This window comes from Triturus cristatus, chromosome 1_1, assembly GCF_964204655.1.
Source record: "Triturus cristatus chromosome 1_1, aTriCri1.1, whole genome shotgun sequence".
Classification (NCBI taxonomy): domain Eukaryota; kingdom Metazoa; phylum Chordata; class Amphibia; order Caudata; family Salamandridae; genus Triturus; species Triturus cristatus.
In genome coordinates, this window is record NC_140579.1 from 1,203,002,586 (window position 1) to 1,203,024,085 (window position 21,500).

Sequence of the window (21,500 nt, forward strand, 5' to 3'; positions counted from 1 at the left end):
TCTCCGAAGATGTCGGGTGGAGCCGAGGTCGATGAGTGCGCCATGGTGCGTCGAGCTCGTCGATCCCGAATAGTCTTTTTCGATCGAAAAGACTTGCAGGCGGGGCAGTCTCGGGCCTCGTGTTCGGGAGAGAGGCAGAGGTTGCACACCTGATGTAAATCGGTGTGGGGAAATTTAGACCCACATTTTGGGCACTTCTTAAAGGGAGTCCTTTCCATCGGCCGAGACCGGAGTCGAGATAGGCCCGAAGGCCGCTGCCGATGCCTGGAATCGAGGAAGTGCCGAAGAGAGAGATAAAGAAGATGATCTTGTCTGAAGAATCTCGATGGACGAGGATTTTTCGTCGAAGGTCGAACTGGAAAAGGTTCGAAGCCGGAGCACGAAGTATTACATCCGAGCCCGATGGCGGAAAAAAACAATCTGAGGATGGAGCCGAAGCCCATGCGCAGTACGGACCGAAGGAGGAGTCACCGAACTCGTGACTTCCAAAGATTGTCCAAGAAGAAAAACAAACTGCAAACATCCGGGCCCAACACCAGATGGCGATCTATGCACAGTGTATAATCTGCAGCTCATATGCCTTGAACAAATACATTTAAAGTCCAAGACCTTCCCCGACTACAAGAAAAAAAGACAGACTACCCACTTTTACAAATAAAACCCCAGTAGAGGTTCAAATCCCAAAAACATACTTTCTGCTGGCCATGTCTACGAGTGGGGCACACATCAGGGTGAGCATAAGAAGGGAATATGAGAGCAGAGAAGGCAAAAAAGGAAAGGCTACATATCTTGAAGTAAAAGAAAATAAACTCAACAATTAAGTTATTTATTTTCAAAGAACTTAAAACAATAGGAAAACGTGGACCTGCTGATAAATATAACAAGAAAGGAATATATTACATATAAAAAAACATCTAAATCGGCAGGAAACCAAACTAGAGTTGAATGGGGAAGTTCACACCCTCACAAGAGAATCACTTCATTAACTCCAGAAAGAACTGAGACAGTAAGGTGGTGACCCACTCATACACAAACACAAGGCCTCCATGATGTAAGACCAATTGCCTCTAGTGCCCACAACAAAATCAGGGAGATACTGGATTTTAAGGTGTATGACGAACCAAGTGGAGGGAGGCTTAAGAAGATTTTTATACAAGTTTTCAGGCCAGGTAAGTGGAAACATATCCCCTTGGACCAGTAGAAAGGATGTGCAGTCTTAACCTTCCCCCCCCCCCCCCCCCCCGATAAAAAGGTAGTGTCCTGTGCACAAGGCTAGTGCTTCCCTTCCTTCAACTGGGCCTGCCCCAAGTTAAGTGCTCCAGTCCATCCTGGAAAATTCTTGGCAGGGAACAACAGCTTAAACTAGGTTCTCCAGGTGCAGCATCTGTAGTTTAAGAACATCTCAAATGAGAGGTGTGTTTGTGGGTGGGCTAGGTGTCAAGACAGGGTAGGCTGGCTGTAGTTGAAGGTAAGAAAGATTGGTCCATGAACACATTTTGCGAGAAGGATGAAAAACGCTACAAAAGAAGTTCAGCAAAATGTCTTTTCATGTAAGATGTTTGTTTGGGAAGAGGGTGCAAAGATATTGTGGGGCGCAAGAATGCGTAGGCAAAGAACGGAGGAGACTTCACTTCTTCTTCTTGGCCGGTGAGATGCTGATAGGGCCTGAACTCTTCCTCTTCTTGCTTTTCTGAGACATTTGCTCCTCTTCTTCCTCGTACCTGCTCTCGCGATCAGCTGATAAGCAAAGATGAAATTAGTCAATTCAAACTAAGACTGCACTCTATATATAGACTCACAAACATTCTACCTCACCATAGGAAGCTCTCCACATATATGTGGAACACAATACATTCCCTTGCTCTTTCCTAGTAACATGCATGTCCAGGATCATTTTACCAACCTTTCAGCATTATACTCTTAGTTTTATATCTGAATGGAATCAGCCAGACTGCACCTCGGAACCAATAGAGCAGAAGCTGCAAAAGAGCCTGCAGGCCAAATGCTCAAACACTTCCAGTCTTATTTGATCTTTTGAGGTGCTTTATTAGTAAATGCCCAACAAGTAGTATGGTGTTGTACTGGTGGCTCGTAAACACCCACTCAGTGCTATTAACGTGTACTATAGCTTAAGTGCATATTAGGCAACAGCTCCCGAAAAGTACAAACAAGAACGCTAAGATCATCAACAGGACAGCAGTGAGTGTGTGAAGTACTTGCCTGGAACCTCTATGTATTTAGGGACAGCTGGTAGAGGCTCAAGAACAGGCATATAATACAAACAAACCTCTATAGGTATAGGAGGGGACAATGAAATGACTCAAGGGAGTAGTGGTGTCATTATACATTCACCTCAGGAGTAAGAAGGATTGCTCTAATATGTTTGGGAGGGCAAGAGGGTGCAGAGATCCATAGAATAATGCTCCACTGGGGGACAACATTTAATTACAGCTCTTTGGGAGAGGACGAGTACAGTGAGAAATTATGCTCTATGAACTGTGTTAGATGAGGAAGCAGTGGTGTGAAAATGTTGCTTGGTGTGGAGCTTGAAGCGTTATGACAGCACACCCTGTGGGTTAAAAGTTACCTCTTCTGGCTTCTTCTTCCAGTTCGTCCCAGTCTTTTCCGCTCTCTTCCTCACTGCCAATGGATTCTCCGCTGTAGACTGGAAAGATATGAGGTCAAAGAATGATTCCCCACCACCAATACATTCAAATCATCCCAGTCAAGCAATTCTGCATTTCCCCTGCTAAACTGAAACTACACCCATTTAACATAATCCACCATACCCCCGCTCAAAGGACTGTCACCAGCCAAGCAATCCCATACCACAGCTTCCAAAAGTTCAAATTATCCAGACGGAAACGTGAATGCATACCACGAGTGACAAACTCTTGCTCCCTGGACATTTAGGGTAGCACCAAGTAAAAAGGTAGCATAGTTGCCTGGAACCTCATTGTATTTACAGGCAGCAGGAAGCGAACAGGATTGAGACTTGGCATTGATACAAACCAATCAACTCTCCATCAATTCAGTTCAGGTAGACAAAACAGCACTCCTGAGTGTAGCGTGTTATAGGAACATAGTGTCAGAGGAGAGGAGGGCGACGTGTCTCTGGTTGGGAGGGCAAATTATTAGATTAGTTCACAGAATAACACTACTTTGAGGAGGTTGGGAGGAGAAAGTCACTACAGTTGGGGGAAGGCAAGAGCTTATCAATCAAAATCCTATGTAGAGATGTCTGGAGGCAAATTCTTTCACAATCACTGCCCACAACATCAGGCACCAACTGCCCAGAAGCACCCACAAGGATGAAAAAGTACACACTATTGAACAAGCTGCCTAGAGGTAGACAGATCTCACACAAGGATGCAGCAGCTATAAAGGAGCACCCTGCTTTAAGACAACTAAAACATCCTTGTATCAGCTGCTCAGAGTAACCTCTATTGGCAGGGTCTAGCCCCAACCATATAATGCAAGTGGTAAACAATGCACACCTACCAGAGTCATCCTCTTCCTCATCTGAGTAATCCTCATCACTATCCTCCTCCTCTTCCTCATCATCATCTTCTTCAGGATTGAATGTCTCGTCTTCCAGCTCAGATTCTGAGCCATCTCCCTCAGCATCACTTCCCTGTAGATCAAAACATAGGTCAGTGACTCGTTGGACACGATACAATTTCAATGATTAACTATCTTCCACATTACCTGGCACTACAATTTGCAGCATCATCAAACCTGGAGGCTCAGGATTGGTTCTGTTCCAGAATCACAATTCTCTGCTTCCAAGCATTCTGTACACCTAGCTCAATTTTCCTGTAGGTACCACTTCCCTAACTTGCCAATGAGATTCCACCCATCTTTTTAAATATTTCCTCCAGAAAGGGACAGAATCTGTTTCCTTCTCAGATAGGCATAGTTCCCCCACTTAACTCACCTCACCCTCTGGCTCCAGAAAATCCCAGCCACCCTGCTCAAAGAAGCCCTCTGGATCATCGATGATGGTCTTCATAATTTTGGTCCAGTTGAGGGACTGCACCCCTTCTGTGTACTTCAGGTCGCAGGAGCTAGAAATCGTGAACACAGACATGGGGGAATGATTTTTCCTATGGTTTGTGGAATTTGTGTTAAAGAGTCTGCACTCCAAGGAAATCAGAGGTGAGAGCACTTGGGGATAGCAGGAACTCTGTTACGTGTATATAGACTCAGCAACAATGGCAAAATACACAGAAAAGTTTAACCACGCAGAATCAATGTGGAAGTGGTTTCAAGACCACATAAGTGGGGTCAACTTTTCAATCCATTGCCCAACAGCTGCAGAACAGATCAGAGTGTGTCTATTCCAATGTAATATTTTAGGTCAACCCCACCTAACAATACCAACAAACGTTTATAGACAACACCAAGAGAAAAGGGGCATACGTTTCTGCCCTTCACCCCAGTACACGTTTTGGTACCGTTATCCAGCCTTGAAACAATGCTGATGGACCTGGGCAACAAACATACAGAGTAAAGGAAAAGGGAGAAGCACTAACTTGAGCCATTCCTTGATTGGGTCGAGGGATGCAACAGGGATGGCATTGATCATGGTCACTTTCTTGCTGTAATCTTTGTAGACTATGACCATGTCGAAATTCTTCAGATGGAACTGAACTCGCTCAAAGTGCACAAGTTCTACCTCATCCAATGTCACCACAAAAGGGGGCTGGGAAAAGAGAACAAGGCATATACAAGTAAGTAGCATAAGTAGCATAAGTAGGTCCACCACAGTATGTATAAAGTCCTTGAGCACCCTCACTCACCCATTCTGTGGTGTTAACAAGGGCGCTGCTTGTAGGCTGCAGAAGACATGTACTCCTGTAGGGGGCGCCGTTGAACCTATCGCAGTAAAAGAAGGATAAGAAGCGAAGCGAAGCCAAGGAAGGTGGGTTAGGACGGTGAAATGTATTTTGCAGTCCAAATTTTCAAACCTTCCAAATCAGCCATGCAACATGCAACCCAAATTGCACAATTTAAACAACAGGAGTTTCAAATCAATCACAGTTCAAAAGTTCCAACACACTAGAAGGCACAGCGCAGGGTTTGGGGGCATTCTTACCCCAGTTCTCTGAAAGGGATTTCAAATTCCAGGTCCTCTTTAGTCAGTGATTCCACCTTTTCTATGAAGTTCTTAAAAGCTGTTTTCAATTTGTGTCTCATCTCCCTTTCCATCTGCATTTAAGAAACAGGCATAAAAAAAGTTAGAACCCATCCTAAGGCAAAAGTTCCCATATACTGAGCAATGTTTAGAGACTGCCAACCCGTTTACATAACAGATAAATCTTCTGCCTGGGTTTAAGAGAAATGAAGCATACCCCAAACTTTCAGCTATTTCAAAAGAATGGTAAGGTGGTAGCAAGTGAGATACAAGCAGAAACATTGAAAACAATCAAGCCTCGTAACTATGAAGCGGGCACGAAAGGGGAAAGAAAGCTTCAGTAATTACCTCGGCTTAGTATCGGGCTTTTAATATTAAAATTTAGGTTAGGTTTTTAGGCAATTAAATAGGTTACTGGGATGCATTAGCATGTAATATCCAGAACCCAACAATGAATCACTTCATAGTTCCAACCGCTTATTTCTTGGGGGGTGGGATAAACACTGGGTGGAAATGCATTGTTGTCCATAGGAAGTAGAGAAGGGTGGGTCTCCTCTGAATCTACAATAAGGATAATTTACTTACCTGTAACCCTAGTTCTCTTCCAGGGAAATACTCAAAGTATTAAGCACTAAATCGTCCCTCACATTAAATACAATATATATATATATGTTTAAAACCTTTAGAAAAACATAGTACCCTAAAATCACACATTATATATATATATACACACACATATATATATATATATATATATATATATATTACCTACTGGCGGTCGCCAGTAGGTAGTTATAGTTAGGACCCTCTTACCATAGGAAATCCGCAACATTCTATTTTGAATAACTTTGGCGCCGGTCGACGAATCCTCGACAAATTTTCAAAATAGGTGGGGCGCTGCGCTCCGCTCCTACCCTGAAAGTCTCGGGGGGATTCGTCAAGCGGGGGCTGAGATAAAAGGGGGGTCCCAAAACGCGTTTTTCCCATGCATTTTTCCATAGGACCTTTAGACACAGCTACAGCCCGAACGGCTGAACAGAGTTCCTTGAAATTTGGCAGAGAGGTAGTCTACAGGTCAAGGAAGTGCCTTTTGTAGGTTTGGTGTAAATCTGTTCAGTAGATTCTGAGAAAATAGCCTTTAAATCAATATATATATCTGAGCCAGCTTACGGTGCGCTTACGGTGCGCTTACCGTACGCGTACGGTGACGTGCGCGAGCGCGATTCTGATTCGCTGTTAGATCTTAGTAAACATTCGAATCGGTCGAAACCAGGAAGCGGCGGCCGCCATTTTCTTAAATTAAAAAACAAAGGACAAAAACATGTAAGGGGCTGTTTAGACAGCTCCTAAGCACCTAGCCATGTTGGGGGAGTCCCCAAAGATCCCCCAAGGCCAAAAACGGAATTTTAATTTTTTCGATAATTTCGCCGATTACGCTTACCGTACGCGTACGGTAAAAAGTTTTTTTTTTTTTAAATTATCCATACTCTCCCCACCCCATGTGCAAATGGTGCCCGAAGGGCACCATTTGTGCATGGCATATCGCCGATGTGAAAAATTAAAATATTACCTTTCACAACGAAGCGCATCATATGTCCTCCATGTGCGCACGGTGCGCGAAGCGCATCGTGCGTACATGGCCCATCTAGCGTAACGTGGGCACGCGGTGCGCGTAGCGCACCGCGTGCCCACCGTGCGTGCACGGCACTAACTGCGTAAAGTGGGCGCGCACGCCACGAATGGCGTAAAGTAACTTAGCATTTAAAAAACCGTACAAATTCACTGAAAAAACCATAGGTTTCACACACGTTATAGTTAGGAATTAGCATTTAAAAAACCTTGCAAATTCACTGAAAAAACCATAGGTTTCACACGTTATAGTTAGCGGAAATTTTACTGATAAAAAACCAATGAAATTCCCCCGTTATAGTTAGTGCAGGCAACTATAACTCACGCGACCGCAATCTTCTGCTGATGACATATGTGTCTTTATGAAAAAAAAATATTTGTAATATATGTATAGCTAAAAATTTATGGAAGAAGACATGGGCAAATAAGTGTCTAAATACAGTATTAGCATCAGCAGAGGATTGCGGTCGCGTGAGTTATAGTTGCCTGCACTAACTATAACGGGGGAATTTCATTGGTTTTTTATCAGTAAAATTTCCGCTAACTATAACATGTGTGAAACCTATGGTTTTTTCAGTGAATATATATATATATATCATCTACTGGCGGTCGCCAGTAGATAGTTATAGTTAGGACCGTGTTTCCATAGGAAATCCGCAACATTCTATTTGGAATAACTTTGGCGCCAGTTGACGAATCCTCGCGAAATTTTCAAAATAGGTGGGGCGCTCCGCTCCGCTCCTACCCTGAAAGTCTCGGGGGGATTCGTCAAGCGGGGGCTGAGAAAAAGGGGGGGTCCCAAAACGCATTTTCCCCATGCAATTTTCCATAGGGACCTTTAGTCCAAGGTACAGCCCGAACGGCTGAACAGAATTACTTGAAATTTGGCAGAGAGGTAGTCCTCAGGTCAGGGATGTGCCTTTTGCAGGTCTGGTGTCAATCTGTTCAGTAGTTCCTGAGAAAATCAAAAGTAAAATCATATATATATGTGGGCGGAGCCTAACCACACATCTCATCCTGAGATCTGATTGGCTGTCAGCACTTCATCCAAGAAGTGTTGGCAGCCATCTTGGGACCAATATACATGATAGCACCTCATTAAAAAGCATTGCAGTTAATAGAAGGTTTTAAGACTTTAGTTACATTATAAATCATTTGTTGATGGTACCATACTCATTTTAGGAATTGTGGTATGTTCTAAGGTGATTTCACCATGTGAAAAAGCCTTCTGCTGGGATATCATGATTGAGAGAAAAATATTTTCTCATGCTTTTCCCACAGAGGTTTGGAAGGTGATCTATAAGCTAAACTGAGAGCTTATTTTCTGTAAATTCACATTATCTTTCTCAGTCATGTGAGAATGAAGTCTGACATTCTCAGTAAAACATGTACATCCAACAAGGGCAGAGACTGTCAGTTGATTCCTTTGTGTTCTACTGCAGCTTCCCAGAGTGTTCCAAAGAACAACTAGAGCGCTAACAGTCCTACTTATGATAAACGTATGGCACACCTGAAGCCATCTTGCTTGGATTAAAGTGGTAACTCTTAAAACATTTAATTTAAAAACGAACAAAATGAGGGGGTTCATTTTTCCATAAAAAGTATGATTAGTGCTGCAGAAAGAAAAATTCGGGCACATTTTGAGTGACTTCTCAAATCCTCTTCTATTTCATTAAAAAATTCTGACATGCAGACTGAAACATGCACTTTCAATACCAGCAGCAGTTTTCCCTGGTGAGCAGTAGCTTTATTACAGTGATCTAATGAGCAAAAAGAGTGCTAACATTCTGAATTTATGGCAAATGTGTGACACATATGAATGCCTTCTTGATGGAATCAAAGTAAAAAACGGAAAGTATTTCCTACTGAGGAGACTGCAGTAAATGAGGAAATTAGGAAACTTCATAACAAATAAGTCTCCCAAGATGGCCACCAGAGACAAAAGAGCCCAAATGTAGCCCAAATATCACCCAGATGTAGCCCAAGTATAGCCCAATGACAGAATCTCCCAGAGTGTTCTTAAAAACAACTAGAGCGCTTCCTGTCTTCATTATGACAAAAGTATGGCACATCTGAAGCCATCTTGATTGGAATAAACTGGTAACACTTAAAACATTTAATTTAAAAAGGAACACAATGAGGGGGTTCATTTTGCCATAGAAATTATGATTAATGCTGAAGAAAAAAAATGAGGGCACATTTTGAGTGACTTCTCAAATCCTCTTCTATTTCATTAAAAAATTCTGACATACAGACTGAAACATGCACTTTTAATACCAGGAGCAGACTTCCATGGTGAACAGTAGTTTTACTACAGTGATCTAATGAGCAACTAGAGTGCTAACATTCAGAATTTATGGCAAATGTGTGACATATCTGAATACCTTCATGATGGAATCAAAGTAAAAAACTGAAAGCATTTCCTACTGAGGAGACTGCAGTACATGAGGAAATTAGGAAACTTCATAACAAATAAATCTCCCAAGATGGCCACCGGAGACAAAAGAGCCCAAATGTAGCCCAAAATCACCCAGATGTAGCCCAAACATAGCCCAATGACAGAAGTGTGCAAAACACTTATTATTTTGTGTTTTTGCAGTGTCATATAGTGCAGACTTGTCAGGTATTGGAGTGCTTTACATGAGCATTGGTTACATCACACAAGAACAAATTCATTTTGGTTGTAGACATGGGGAGACTAAGTGATTTGACCAGAATCACAGAATGTCGAGCTGAAGCAGAAACTCCAACCTGGTTCCCCAGTTGCAAAGTCTGCAGATCTGGAAGTAACACCACATCCTCTCCCCTAAGTGCAACATTTAATCAAGTGGTCAACTGGATAAAAAAACATAAAGGTAACAACTAATTTAAAAGTGCTTTTTCACTATTTGAAAACTCAGAAAATATGTCCTTATTTTAGTCTTTTAGAGCACTAACCATTATTTTGATGCCAATAAGACCCACTCATATATGTAATTTCTAAAGGAAATGCTCTAGGTATTACAGTTTTGATTACATCAAGATGACGTCAGGCGTTCCACACTTTTGTAATAAATATAGAATGTTAGCAATCTAGTTGTTCAATAGGATACTGTTGAGAGGCAGAGGCCAGGGGCACGGACTCTGAAAATTGAAGGCAGGTAGGAGGGTGCAAAGGCAACAATTTAACCACACTGAGCAGGCAGGAAGGGCAGTGGCAGCACAACAGACTATGGAGGGCAGTGGAAAGTGGGGCAGGGGCAACGAACCAACAATACAGGACTTGCAAGAGAGGCTGTGGCAATGTAATAGACCATTGTGGGCAGAAGGAAGAGGCAATGGTAGTACAACCATACATGCCAACAGACCCGATTCAGCCAGGAAACGTCCAATGTTTTTAAGCTCAAATGGGCTTTATTTGATCTGTCTCCTGTCTACAATCTCCTCTTTTTCAATGTAACTCGAAGGGGAAAATCAATACCCCAGTTTTTTTTCAAAATCTCCCTCTTACCAAGTTCAAAATGTTTGCAAGTATGGTACATTGGATCATGGAAGGAAATGGGGTAGGGACATGGACTTGGATAACAGAGGACAGGAGGGACATGGAGAGGTGCACCAAACTGACCCTGCAGGGCAGGCATCAGGGTTTGCAGCAGCACAATACACCACACAGGGCATGCGGGACGGGAGTGCAGCACAACAATCCATAGAAAGCAAGAGGGAGGGGACAGGACCATGCACATGGACAACAGAGAACAGAGGGGCAAGAGGCAGGGCCATAATGGACAGACAGGAGAGAAAGCTGCAGCATAACAGACCATAAAGGGCAGGAGGGATGGATCAGGGGCATTACAATGGAACAGACAAGCCAGGAGGGAGAGAGTAGGGGTCTGCACATGTAAACAGAGGGCTGGGGGCAAGGGGGCAGGGCAGGAGCAGCAAGATAGCCATGGAGATCAGGCAGGATGGGCACTAGAAGCAAGACACACCATGAAGAGCAACAGTGAGACACTGATGGCATACACACAGACCATGGAGGGAAGGTGGGAGGGGTTCAGGGGCAGCTAACTGACCACACAGGGAAGGTGGGAGGGGCCATGGCAGCACAGAAGACCATGCATGGCAAGTGGGAGGTTTAGTGGTAGCACAATGGCTATGATGGGCAAGAAGGAGGGTGCAGGGGCATGCACAAAGGACGATGGAGGATAGAAGAGAGGGTCAGGACCTGTGCACAGACAATAAAGTTCAGGGGAAGGGGCCTCACAACAGACCGCACGGGGCAGGCAGGAGGAGCAGTTGCAGCACAACAGACCAGGGAGGGCAGAAGGGTGTGGCAGTACAATGGACCATGTAGGACAGGAGGAAGAGGATAGGGGCATGGCATGTGGACAGGCAGGGTGGAGGTGGCAGGGACAGGTTACAGTCATCTGACAATGCTAGGCAGGTGGGAGGGGAGTGGCAGCTCAACAGAACACTCAGAGTAGATAGGAGTGGCAGGTCCATGGAACATGGTGGGCAAAAAGGATGGAGCAGGGGCATGCACAAAGACATCGGAGGGCAGGGGGAAGGAGAATAGGGGCAGCAAGCTAAGCACAGAGTTTAAGCAGGAGGTCAATGATGGGGCATAGAATTGGGCAATGGAGGGCAGGAGGAGGGGACTGGTACATCATACTAAATTGAGGGCAGTGGCAGCACATCAGACCATGCATGGCAGGAGGGAGGAGGCTAGTCCATGGATTCACACAACAGAGGATAGGGAGGAGGGGGATGGGGCAGCAAGCTAACTGTTCAGAGAAGGCGGGTATTAGGAACTTTATTGTTTTTAAAACGTGTGTCTGTGCGAACTACTTAAAATATGAACAAGTATGCAGCATAATCTCACTTTTATTCAGGAAGAAGAGGACGTTTGTGACTGTGACTCGGGCTCACTTGGCAGAAACACCCCCTGACCCTCCACCCCCTATCGCAAAATGTAACGCCCGTGAAAAGGGTAGGTGATTACAGTGTTATATAGAACATAGTCCTGAGAGCACGAATGAAAATGAAAACTAGATATAGTGTATGGTATAAACTATGCACCAAAAAGTGTGATATAAGATGAACCGGGCGTGAAATATAATATGCAATACATTGTGCGCAATGACAGATTCATTGGAGAGCGCGAGATAGCACAGGCACTTGCGCGTGCTATGCGATATGCGCCTTGGAGTGTAATATGCACAGGGCAGTGTTGTGTAACCTAACTAGTCTCTAAAGTTGTAATATAAAATATGTGCTGGGGAGTGTAACGTTGCATATGCACTGTGACAAAGATATGGATCCCAGATTGTAATATGTATGGCATAGCACTGTGCGTTATAACATATGCATCGAGGAAGGCACGTTAGATGGGGCAATATAACCCGTGCGAAGACAAGTGTGGCATGACATATTCACGGGGTGGTGTTACAGTGCACATGGGCTAGAGAGTGTCATAGCATATGCACTAGCTAGTGGAATAAAACACAGAGGTGTGTGGCACTCAGCAGGCAATGGTGGGTGTAACACAGCATTGGGCTCTGCCAGGAGCACGCTGTGACTCTCAAGTGATGTTCGTCCCCTTTCCAGAGAGTAAAATAAAAAGTATTACACATCCGGCAGTGGATGTGTGTTTTATTAACCGTGAGGGGGGTTTCTTGCATAGTTTGTCGAATTTTTGTCGAATCCCCTTTGAATGGCTTGGTGTGCATGTGTATTAAATGTGCCCGTCAATAGCTACCCATGTTTGTATAAATAAACGACAAGGGTGTCTACCGGGATTAGGCACGGTAGGGCATCAGACATGTCAGAGCTTCACTAGTGGTGTAAATACATTCCACGTGGATTCATTGTATGCATAGTCGCCTTTTAATGAATATCACGCAAATAGTCATGGTGATAGGTATGTACGGTTTGTCCAGCATGTTCTAGGTGTGTCTATAAATATATATTTTTTAAAAATAATAAAAAACAGTGGCCGGCCCTGGGGATTGGGGTCAAAAAAATATAATTAGGAGACAGGCCCTGGGGGATGGGGTCATCAGGGCCAATAAATTAGAATAAGAAGGGGAACCACACAGCCCCCCTTCTTAAAAAATTAAAATAAATAAAAGACTGGCATCGTGCCGGAGGCCACGCCCCCTCCTTGCAGCACTCTGCAAACGCGCCCCCTGGCGAGTTGTAAGTTGGGGAATTAATTCCTCTTCAATACTGAGGGTCCCTGAGGGCTAACTAGCCCAACAGGCATCTCCAGTATGCACCAGGGAGCTGCGCTGCAGACAGGTGTTCTGAGGCCAAGCCCCTTTTTACACCTCTCTGCAACGCAGCTCTGTGGCGCTTACTGGAGGTACCTAGTGGTCTAGTTTGACCCTAGGGACCCTTAGGATTCAAGGGGACTTAATCTCTCAACTTAGAACAGCCACAGGGCGCGTTTACACAGTGGTGAAGGGAGGGGACGGGGCCTGACGTGACGTGTGCAAACACGCACTATGGCACGTTTTAAATTGGGGATATAATTTTCCTTCAATACTGAGGGCCCCTGGGGGCTAACTAGCCCACCAAGTGCTTCCAGTAAGCGCCACTGAGCTGCATTGCAGAGAGGTGGTCCAGGCCGTGCCACTTTTTACACCTCTCTGCAACGCAGCTATGTGGCACTTACTGGAGGTACCTAGTGGGCTAGTTGGACCCTCAGGATTCAAATGAACTTAATCTCCCAACTAAAAACGGACACATGGCGTGTTTACACAGTGGTGAAGGGAGGGGACGGGGCCTGAGTTAACGTGTGCAAAAACGCCCTGTGGCCTGTTTTAAGAGGTAGTTTTAATCCCCCTGCCCTATTATATACTAGGGGCTTACAGAGGAGGTCATGCTAATCACAGGGGGACCCCAACGCATAATGTTCCCTAGTGTATGTAGGTGTTTTCACTGTATTCTAAGTGTCTTTTAACATAGCACTGGCTCTAGGACTGGTTAGTCAGACTCAGTTACCACCAGTATCGGTCTGAAAAAGTTGAGGGTACAGGATGATTTTGCAACAAGGCTTCTTTCTGCTCTTCTTTTTGTACTTTCTGCACGTTATCCTTCTTCCTGCACTTTTCTTCGTCTTTGAGGACTTCTGTTGTTTCTTTCTGCACTTCTTTTTTTTCTTTCTGTGCATTTTTTCTTCTTTCTTCACATGTCCTATCTCTGTAGGCATAGTTAGAAATTAGCATTTAAAAAACCTTTGAAATTCACAGTAAAAACCATAGGTTTCAGGCACGTTATAGTTAGGAATTAGCATTTAAAAAACCTCAGAAATTCACTGAAAAAACCATAGGTTTCAGGGGTGTTCTAGTTAGCTGGACTTTTCACTTCTACAAAACCATTGAAATTCCCCCGTTATAGTTAGTTCAGCTAACTATAACTCGCGCGCCCGCAATGCACTGCTGATGACGTCACATATTACATCACTCATGACATGGTCAGTGACATCACTCATGACATCACTGAGGACATCATCCTTGTGATAGAGTGGCAGACCTCCTCTCACCCTAATATAACCTTTGATACACACATTCAAAAATAGAGACTACATTTTTCAAAACAATGGACATACCAATACCAGTTACAACAACCTCTTCAGTAATTCTAAGATCCACATACACATCCACTCATTCACCAACAGTCCTATACAGTCACTCATACATGTATTCACTCATCATATGTACTCATACACCTATACATCCTGTTACACAATGCCACTCATCCATAGAGTTACTCACACACAGTCACTCACGCTAATAAAGAATCAAACATACATTTATTTGCATATACAGTTATACACACACCACCACAATTACTTCTACGGAAACTTACACATACTTAGGGCCATATGTAGGTAGCCTAACATTTACCACTTCATAAATACCGAATTTTACCGATTCGGTATTTATGAAGTGGTAAATGATATGTAGGTAATCCATCGGTAATATTTACCGATTCGGAATGGGTCGGTAATTTAGAATCGGTATTTACCGATTCGGTAATGGTAACTGGCTTCCCCTTGATTCCTATGGGCCAGGAGGCCAATAGGAATCAATGGGAAGCCAGTTACCATTACCGTATCGGTAAATACCGATTCAGTAATGGGGGGAGCACAATCAAGGGTGGCAGGGTGTCACAGTGACACCCTGTTGCACCCCTGATTCCTGCATGTGTGCACATGTGGCACACATACATGCCCTAAGGGCATGTATGTCTGCCACATTGCACACCTCAAAGTGCAAAAAAGTGCTTTTTTCCAGCTATTCGTCATTTACCACCAACTTTTAGTTGGCGGTAAATAACGAATCCCCACAACAACCACACACTCCCCCTACATATTGTTTCTGGATTCGGTATTTACCGAATCGGTAAAATTACCGAATCGGTAATTTTACCGATTCGGTAAATTACAGAATCCTGAAATGTGCCCCCTACATACCAAAAGCTTGAATACCGGTCGGTAACGGGATATTTACCGAACATCGGCCGTTACCGACCGGTATTGGGCTTCCTACATATGGACCGTAGTCTTTTAAACAATCACTTATAGAAACACATACTTATTCATACAGGAACTCTTTCAATCTCTCACTCTCACATATACTCACTTATATACACCAATAGTCACATATACTAGTTTAAAACATATGTAGTTACTCATAAAGACACTATTGAGACAGTCATTCACTCACTAACACACCCATACACACACTCATCCACCCATACAGTCCTGCACACATGCTGTCTTCAACACATACAAAGAGTGAGTCACTCATTCATGCACCTATGCACTACGTAATACCCCCCACCGAACCATGCAGACACTCAGACTGATACTCAAAAAACCAACTAATAACCTATATAGACACCCATGTAGCTACTCACCAACCCATGCAGCCACTTATACACAAAGTGAGAGACTGATACAGATATTTACATATTTAAACATTACTCACTAAGCCATGTATTCACTATGATACACTTAATCAGTCAGTTACACAGTTTGTTTTTCCTCTTGGAAAGTCTTTGTAAGTCACGAGGTCGGTGACTCCTCCTTTGGTTCGTATTGCGCATGGGCTTCGGCTCCATCCTCAGATTGTTTTTCGCCAGCAGGGAAAGATGGAGCGTAGTAATAACAGTAAAGAAACCCATGTGTGTTGTATCTAAATAAGATAGACTGGAACGGATACAGGTAGCCGGGGAGGCGGGTGGGCGTGTATAGGTCTGCAGCTCTACATGCCAAGAACAGATGCATACTGGTAAGTAGCATATTCCGTTCGAGGCATATGAGCTGCAGATTATACACTGTGCATAGACTATATAGCAGTACCCAACCCTAGCGGCGACCACCGGCATCCGTTGCAGTTGTTTGGAACAGTGTTTTTAGTACAGCCTGGCCCACACTAGCTTGTTGCTTAGTTTGCACATCTACACAGTAATGTTTTGTGAAAGTGTGCGGTGTTGACCATGTCGCTGCTTTGCAGATGTCATCTAGTGGTATGTTTCCTAGAAAAGCCATAGAAGCCCCTATCTTCCTTGTAGAGTGGGCTTTAGGGGGAACAGATAGCGTTCGTTTTGCTTTGTGGTAGCAAATCTGTCTGCATTTTACAATACACCTAGCTATCCCTGATTTAGAAATAGGGTTGCCTTTATGTGGTGGAGAGAAAGAGACAAATAGCTGTTTGGTTTTTCTGAAAGGTTGTGTTCTTTGGATGTAGTAAAGTAAGGCCCTTTTAACATCCAGTGTGTGTAAAGCCCTTTCCGCAACGGTTTGAGGTTGTGAGAAAAAGACTGGTAATTCTACCGACTGGTTTAGATGGAAGGGAGAAATAACTTTGGGTGGAAATTTTGGGTTGGTACGGAGTACAACCTTGTTCTGATGCATTTGGAGAAAAGGTTCCTGTATAGTGAGTGCTTGTATTTCACTAACCCTTCTAAGGGAAGTGATGGCCACTAGGAATGCTGTTTTCCATGTGAGAAATTGCAGCTCACATTTATGTAATGGTTCGAAAGGGGGTCCCATTAGCCTTGTCAGAACTATATTCAAGTTCCAGACAGGTGAGGGTGGTACTCTGGGTGGAATAACTCTTTTGAGGCCTTCCATAAAGGCCTTGATGGCAGGCACCTTGAAAAGTGATAGGTGCTGCCTGTTCTGTAAGTAAGCAGCAATTGCTGTGAGGTGTAACCTAATGGATGTATATGCTAGGTTACACCTTTGTAGATGGAGCAAGTAACATATGATGTGCTGTATGGACGCATTTAGAGGGTTGATTGTGTTGTTGTGGCAGTAAACAACAAATCTTTTCCACTTTGCAGCATAGCATGCCCTAGTAATAGGGCGTCTAGCTTCCCTGATAATATTCATGCAATCAGGGGGAAGGTTAAGGTATCAGACTCTAGGACCTCAGGAGCCAGATCGCAAGGTTGAGCTGAGCTGGGTCCGGGTATCTGATCTCTCCATGGTTCTGGGTTAGGAGGCATGGTGAGAGGTGCAGCTTTTGGTGTGGTACTACCGAGAGTTCCAGCAGTGTGGTGTACCACGGATGTCTGGCCCATGTTGGAGCTGCTAGGATCAGTGTTAGGGAATGCTGCTGTAGCTTTCGCACCACTAATGGAATTAGTGGGAGAGGTGGAAAAGTGTATGCAAATTTGTTTGACCAGTTCATCCATATCGCATTGCCTTTGGACAATGGGTGTGGATATCTGACGGCGAAGCTTGGGCATTTTGTGTTTTCGTGGGCGGCGAATAGGTCTATGTGTGGATGCCCCCACTTCTGAAAGAACGGGTGAAGAACCTGTGGGTGAAGTTCCCATTCGTGAATCTGTTGCGTTTGTCTGCTGAGCAGCTCTGCCACGGTGTTTTGGACTCCTGGGACGTGTTGGGGCAGGAGAAAGATTTTCTGTGGAATTGCCCATCTCCATATGCTCTGTGCTAATTGAGAGAGCTGTGGAGAGTGTGTGCCCCCCTGTTTTTGAATGTAGTACATGGCAGTCATGTTGTCTGTGCGAATGAGGACTGCCTTGCCTGAAATCTGCGTCTGGAAGGATTTTAGGGCCAGGAAGATTGCCAGTAACTCCAGATGGTTGATGTGGAGTAACTTCTGTTGCGGCGTCCATATGCCCTGTACTGTGAGATGTAACAGATGAGCTCCCCAGCCGGAGAGCGATGCGTCTGTTAGGATTATTTGTGGAACGGGGTCCAGGAACGGTCGACCTCTGGAAAGGTTTGTGGTGTTCACCACTGCAGAGAGCGATGGGTGCGACCGTCCACCAACACCAGATCTGTCAGTTGTCCCTGGGCCTGGTTCCACTGGCGCGCTAAACACTCTTGGAGTGGACGTATCTGGAGTCTTGCATGGGGCACTATGAAAATGCAAGAGGCCATCATCCCTATCAGTTGCATAAACACCCTTGCTGGGAGAGAGTGTTGAAATATGAATTTTTGACGCAGAGCCTGTACATTTGCAATCCTGGCAGGATTGGGATAGGCTATGGCTTTTGAGGTGTCTATGGTGGCACTGAGGTATTGTTTTGTGTGCGATGGTACCAGGTGGGACTTTTGGTAGTTCACCGTGAAACCTAGCTGGTGAAGTAGTTGGTTCACAAAAAACTGTCACAGTGGAAACACATTTAGAAATGTAAAAAAGCCATACGTCTGTTAGCAATACAAACAAATTTTACGACAACACCTGTTACTTGCATGTATGCACATTATTTAATGTCCAGTTTCTCAGTCCAACAAAAGGATCAGTAATTCAACACAGCGCCAAAAGCATCACAATATCAACATTTTCAAAAGTATCTTGGTGTAAGGTACGTGATAAGTGCAGGATTTTAGGGATTAGTGCAGGGCGTAGTGAGGGAGGGAGGTTGTGAAAGATTTAGGAACATCCACAATTCAATTGAAGAACCTGACCTGCCAGTTAAATGGCCACAAAACTTAAATTAGATAACACAGACTAAGACAGCAGTTGTACATTCACTGACAATCTCCTGTGTTGATTGAGGAAATGAAAAAGTCGACGTTTCGACCCCTGTTAGAGCCAGCAAATTGGTTGGGTTGGGGTCTTCATCAGGACCGGGGGAAGGGCTTACACCTGGGGGCAAAAGGTCAAAAATAAAGAACCGTGAGGTGTGTCTATGGAGGACCATTACAGTTAAGAGAGAACAAATGTGAAAAATAATTACCAGCATCAGCAGCAAATGTCACGCTGGAAAAATTGGGAAGGGGCCAGTCAGTGCTCCTAGGAGGAAGGAAAAGAGACGAGGAATACTAAAACCATACTTAAAAATCGGGTGTCAGTAAAACCTAAGTGACCAGAAATACTCACCCAAGGTGTAGTATTCCAATGCTCGAAAAATGAGACAAGGGAAGGCTGAATGTATCAGCATAAACACTCATCCAATGGTGTTAGAAGCTGGAAAGAAAGGGGGGGAGATGGCGTTAATGATCTCCCACACTCCAAACCCGTTGTGAAACAAAGCGCATATAAGGTTACTAACCCTGAATATATTGCGCGGGAAAAATGCGAAGCAAAATTAAGTATCAGCGCATTCATGGTACGTCTGCAAACTATGGCGGGGCGTACAGAAGTGTAGGGAATCCCAAATACAATGAAAAAGTGGCAAGACTCACTCGTAAAATAGCATTGGGGGAAAGGACCACTGAGTACTTGGGCTGCAACATACCTCGAGGGCCGCGCCGTGGAAACTGACAGCTAACCCTGGGTGTCGTCACAGGACTAAACAAATACGGGCCAATCGCGCGCACAACCAATTGGTCGCGCCTTGATTGGTAGGCTTGGGGGTGTGTCAGGTCACGTGTTCATGTGCGAACCCGGCCAAGGGTCTGGAAGTTTAACGAGAGACGGAGAGAAGCGAAACCACCGCAGCTGCAAGCGATAACATACCTCGAGGGCCGCGTAAGTCGGTCTGACAGCTAGCCCTGAGCCGCGTCACCCGATCAAATATATATCGATCAGACGCGTCCTGATTGGTGGAGGATAAAGGGTGTGTAATGATAGCTAAGCTGATGTCAGCTCGTCTAAAGCAGGGACCATTTGCTGGTTCTTGATTCATGATCACAGTTTTAAAAAGCAATACATTAATATGGTTACATCAGTAGATGATACGGAAAACAACCACAACATTTGACATGACATATATATCCTTGGTTAACGCTCAAATAGCATACGAAATAGCACAGGTGATAGGTATCACTCAACGGCACCACAGCAGAGGTGTATTCATATAAACACTGCAAATACCCAATGTAATGGGGTTCACCAAGACTTATACTAGACAATTGCAGGGGTGTGTCCCATGCTGGATTAGATGTTTAACCATTGTTTATTAATGATATTTGGGTAAAAGTTGCGTCAAGTTCATTCAGGCCACATGTGACAGAGTCAAAACGGTCCATCCACTTACACTCCCGGATGTTTAGGATTGAAACGAGGTCACCACCCCTAACACCCAGTGTTATGGCTTCAATTACCAGCCATCTAAGCGATTCAGGGGAATGGTTGCATGTTTTGAAATGGTCAACCATGGGTGCACCAGGTGTGTTGCATCTAATCCTGCTGCAGTGTTGCAATATCCTGCATTTCACTTTCTGGGTGGTCTGGCCTATATAGATCTTGTTACATGGGCAGACTATCACATAGATAACATTCTTAGTATTGCAATTGGTGAGCGTCTTTAAATCCACCGTGCAGTTGTTATGTTGGAACGTCTTTGTCTCAAGAGTCAAATTGCAGGCTTTGCACTGTCCACATTTCACATGACCCGTGGGGGCCGGAAGATGCCAAAGCGATTCAATTGTTGGTCTAGGTTGTGTTTCCAAAAGTGATTTCACCACATGATCGCGGACATTTTTGCCTTTTTTGAAGGCATGCATTGGGGGTTCAGTGAGCTGAAGTTCTGCTGCCACCAGGTGCCAATGTTTGTTGACAATTTTGCGGATATCATTACTCCTGGTGTTAAAGGTCGTAACACATATAAGTCTGTTGGGATCATCCATCCGTGCTTTGGGGGTAAGGAGGAGGTCTCTATGATTGTACCAGGCTCTCTTGCGGGCCCTCTTGACAAGCCTCCGAGGGTAGCCGCGTTCAATCAGTCTGAGGATGAGGTCATCGGATTCCGTGAAGAAATCGTCTTTTCTGGAACAGTTCCTCCTGATCCTCAGAAACTGTCCGAAGGGGAGGTTATCACGTAGTCCTCTCGGGTGGTGACTTCCATACCTCAATAGGGTGTTTCTTTCCGTAGTTTTTCGGAACAGGGTTGTGTACAGACAGTCGTCCATAACCTTGATAGTGATATCAAGGAAATCGATACTGGACTTGTCCTTGGTCATGGTAAACCGAATGTCTGCTGATCTATCATTCAACCAAAGAAAGAACTCATCAAGATCCTGGTCGTTGCCCGTCCAAATCATCAGGACATCGTCGATATATCGTTTCCAATATTTGACTCTTTGCCTGAATGGGTTGGTGATATTACTGACAAAAGTCTGTTCGAAGTTGTCCATATACAAAATGGCCAGATCTGGGGCAAAGCTGGCACCCATCGCCACGCCTTTCGTTTGCATGAAGAAGTCATTTTGGAAGAAGAAGAAATTCTGCGTCATTGCTATGTTGAGCAATTTGATGATAAAATCAGAGGGGACTTGCACTGGTTGGCTTCTTGTCTCTAAACATTTCAAAATCACCTCCAG

General features: G+C 44.4%; 1 protein-coding gene across 1 annotated transcript in view; it reads right to left on the minus strand.

The window, feature by feature from the left end:
- Positions 1–810: 810 nt before the first annotated feature.
- The window catches only part of LOC146871833 (FACT complex subunit SPT16), a 257,766-nt gene continuing 237,076 nt past the window's right edge, over positions 811–21,500 (minus strand). Inside the window, exons 7-13 of the mRNA XM_085599783.1 lie at positions 5,099–5,211; positions 4,803–4,878; positions 4,536–4,705; positions 3,938–4,067; positions 3,502–3,634; positions 2,588–2,665; positions 811–1,737 (exon numbers count right to left, since the gene is read on the minus strand). Of these exons, the coding sequence (XP_085455909.1) occupies positions 1,628–1,737; positions 2,588–2,665; positions 3,502–3,634; positions 3,938–4,067; positions 4,536–4,705; positions 4,803–4,878; positions 5,099–5,211 (810 nt within the window). The 3' untranslated portion in view covers positions 811–1,627. The remainder of the gene's footprint in view (positions 1,738–2,587; positions 2,666–3,501; positions 3,635–3,937; positions 4,068–4,535; positions 4,706–4,802; positions 4,879–5,098; positions 5,212–21,500) is intronic.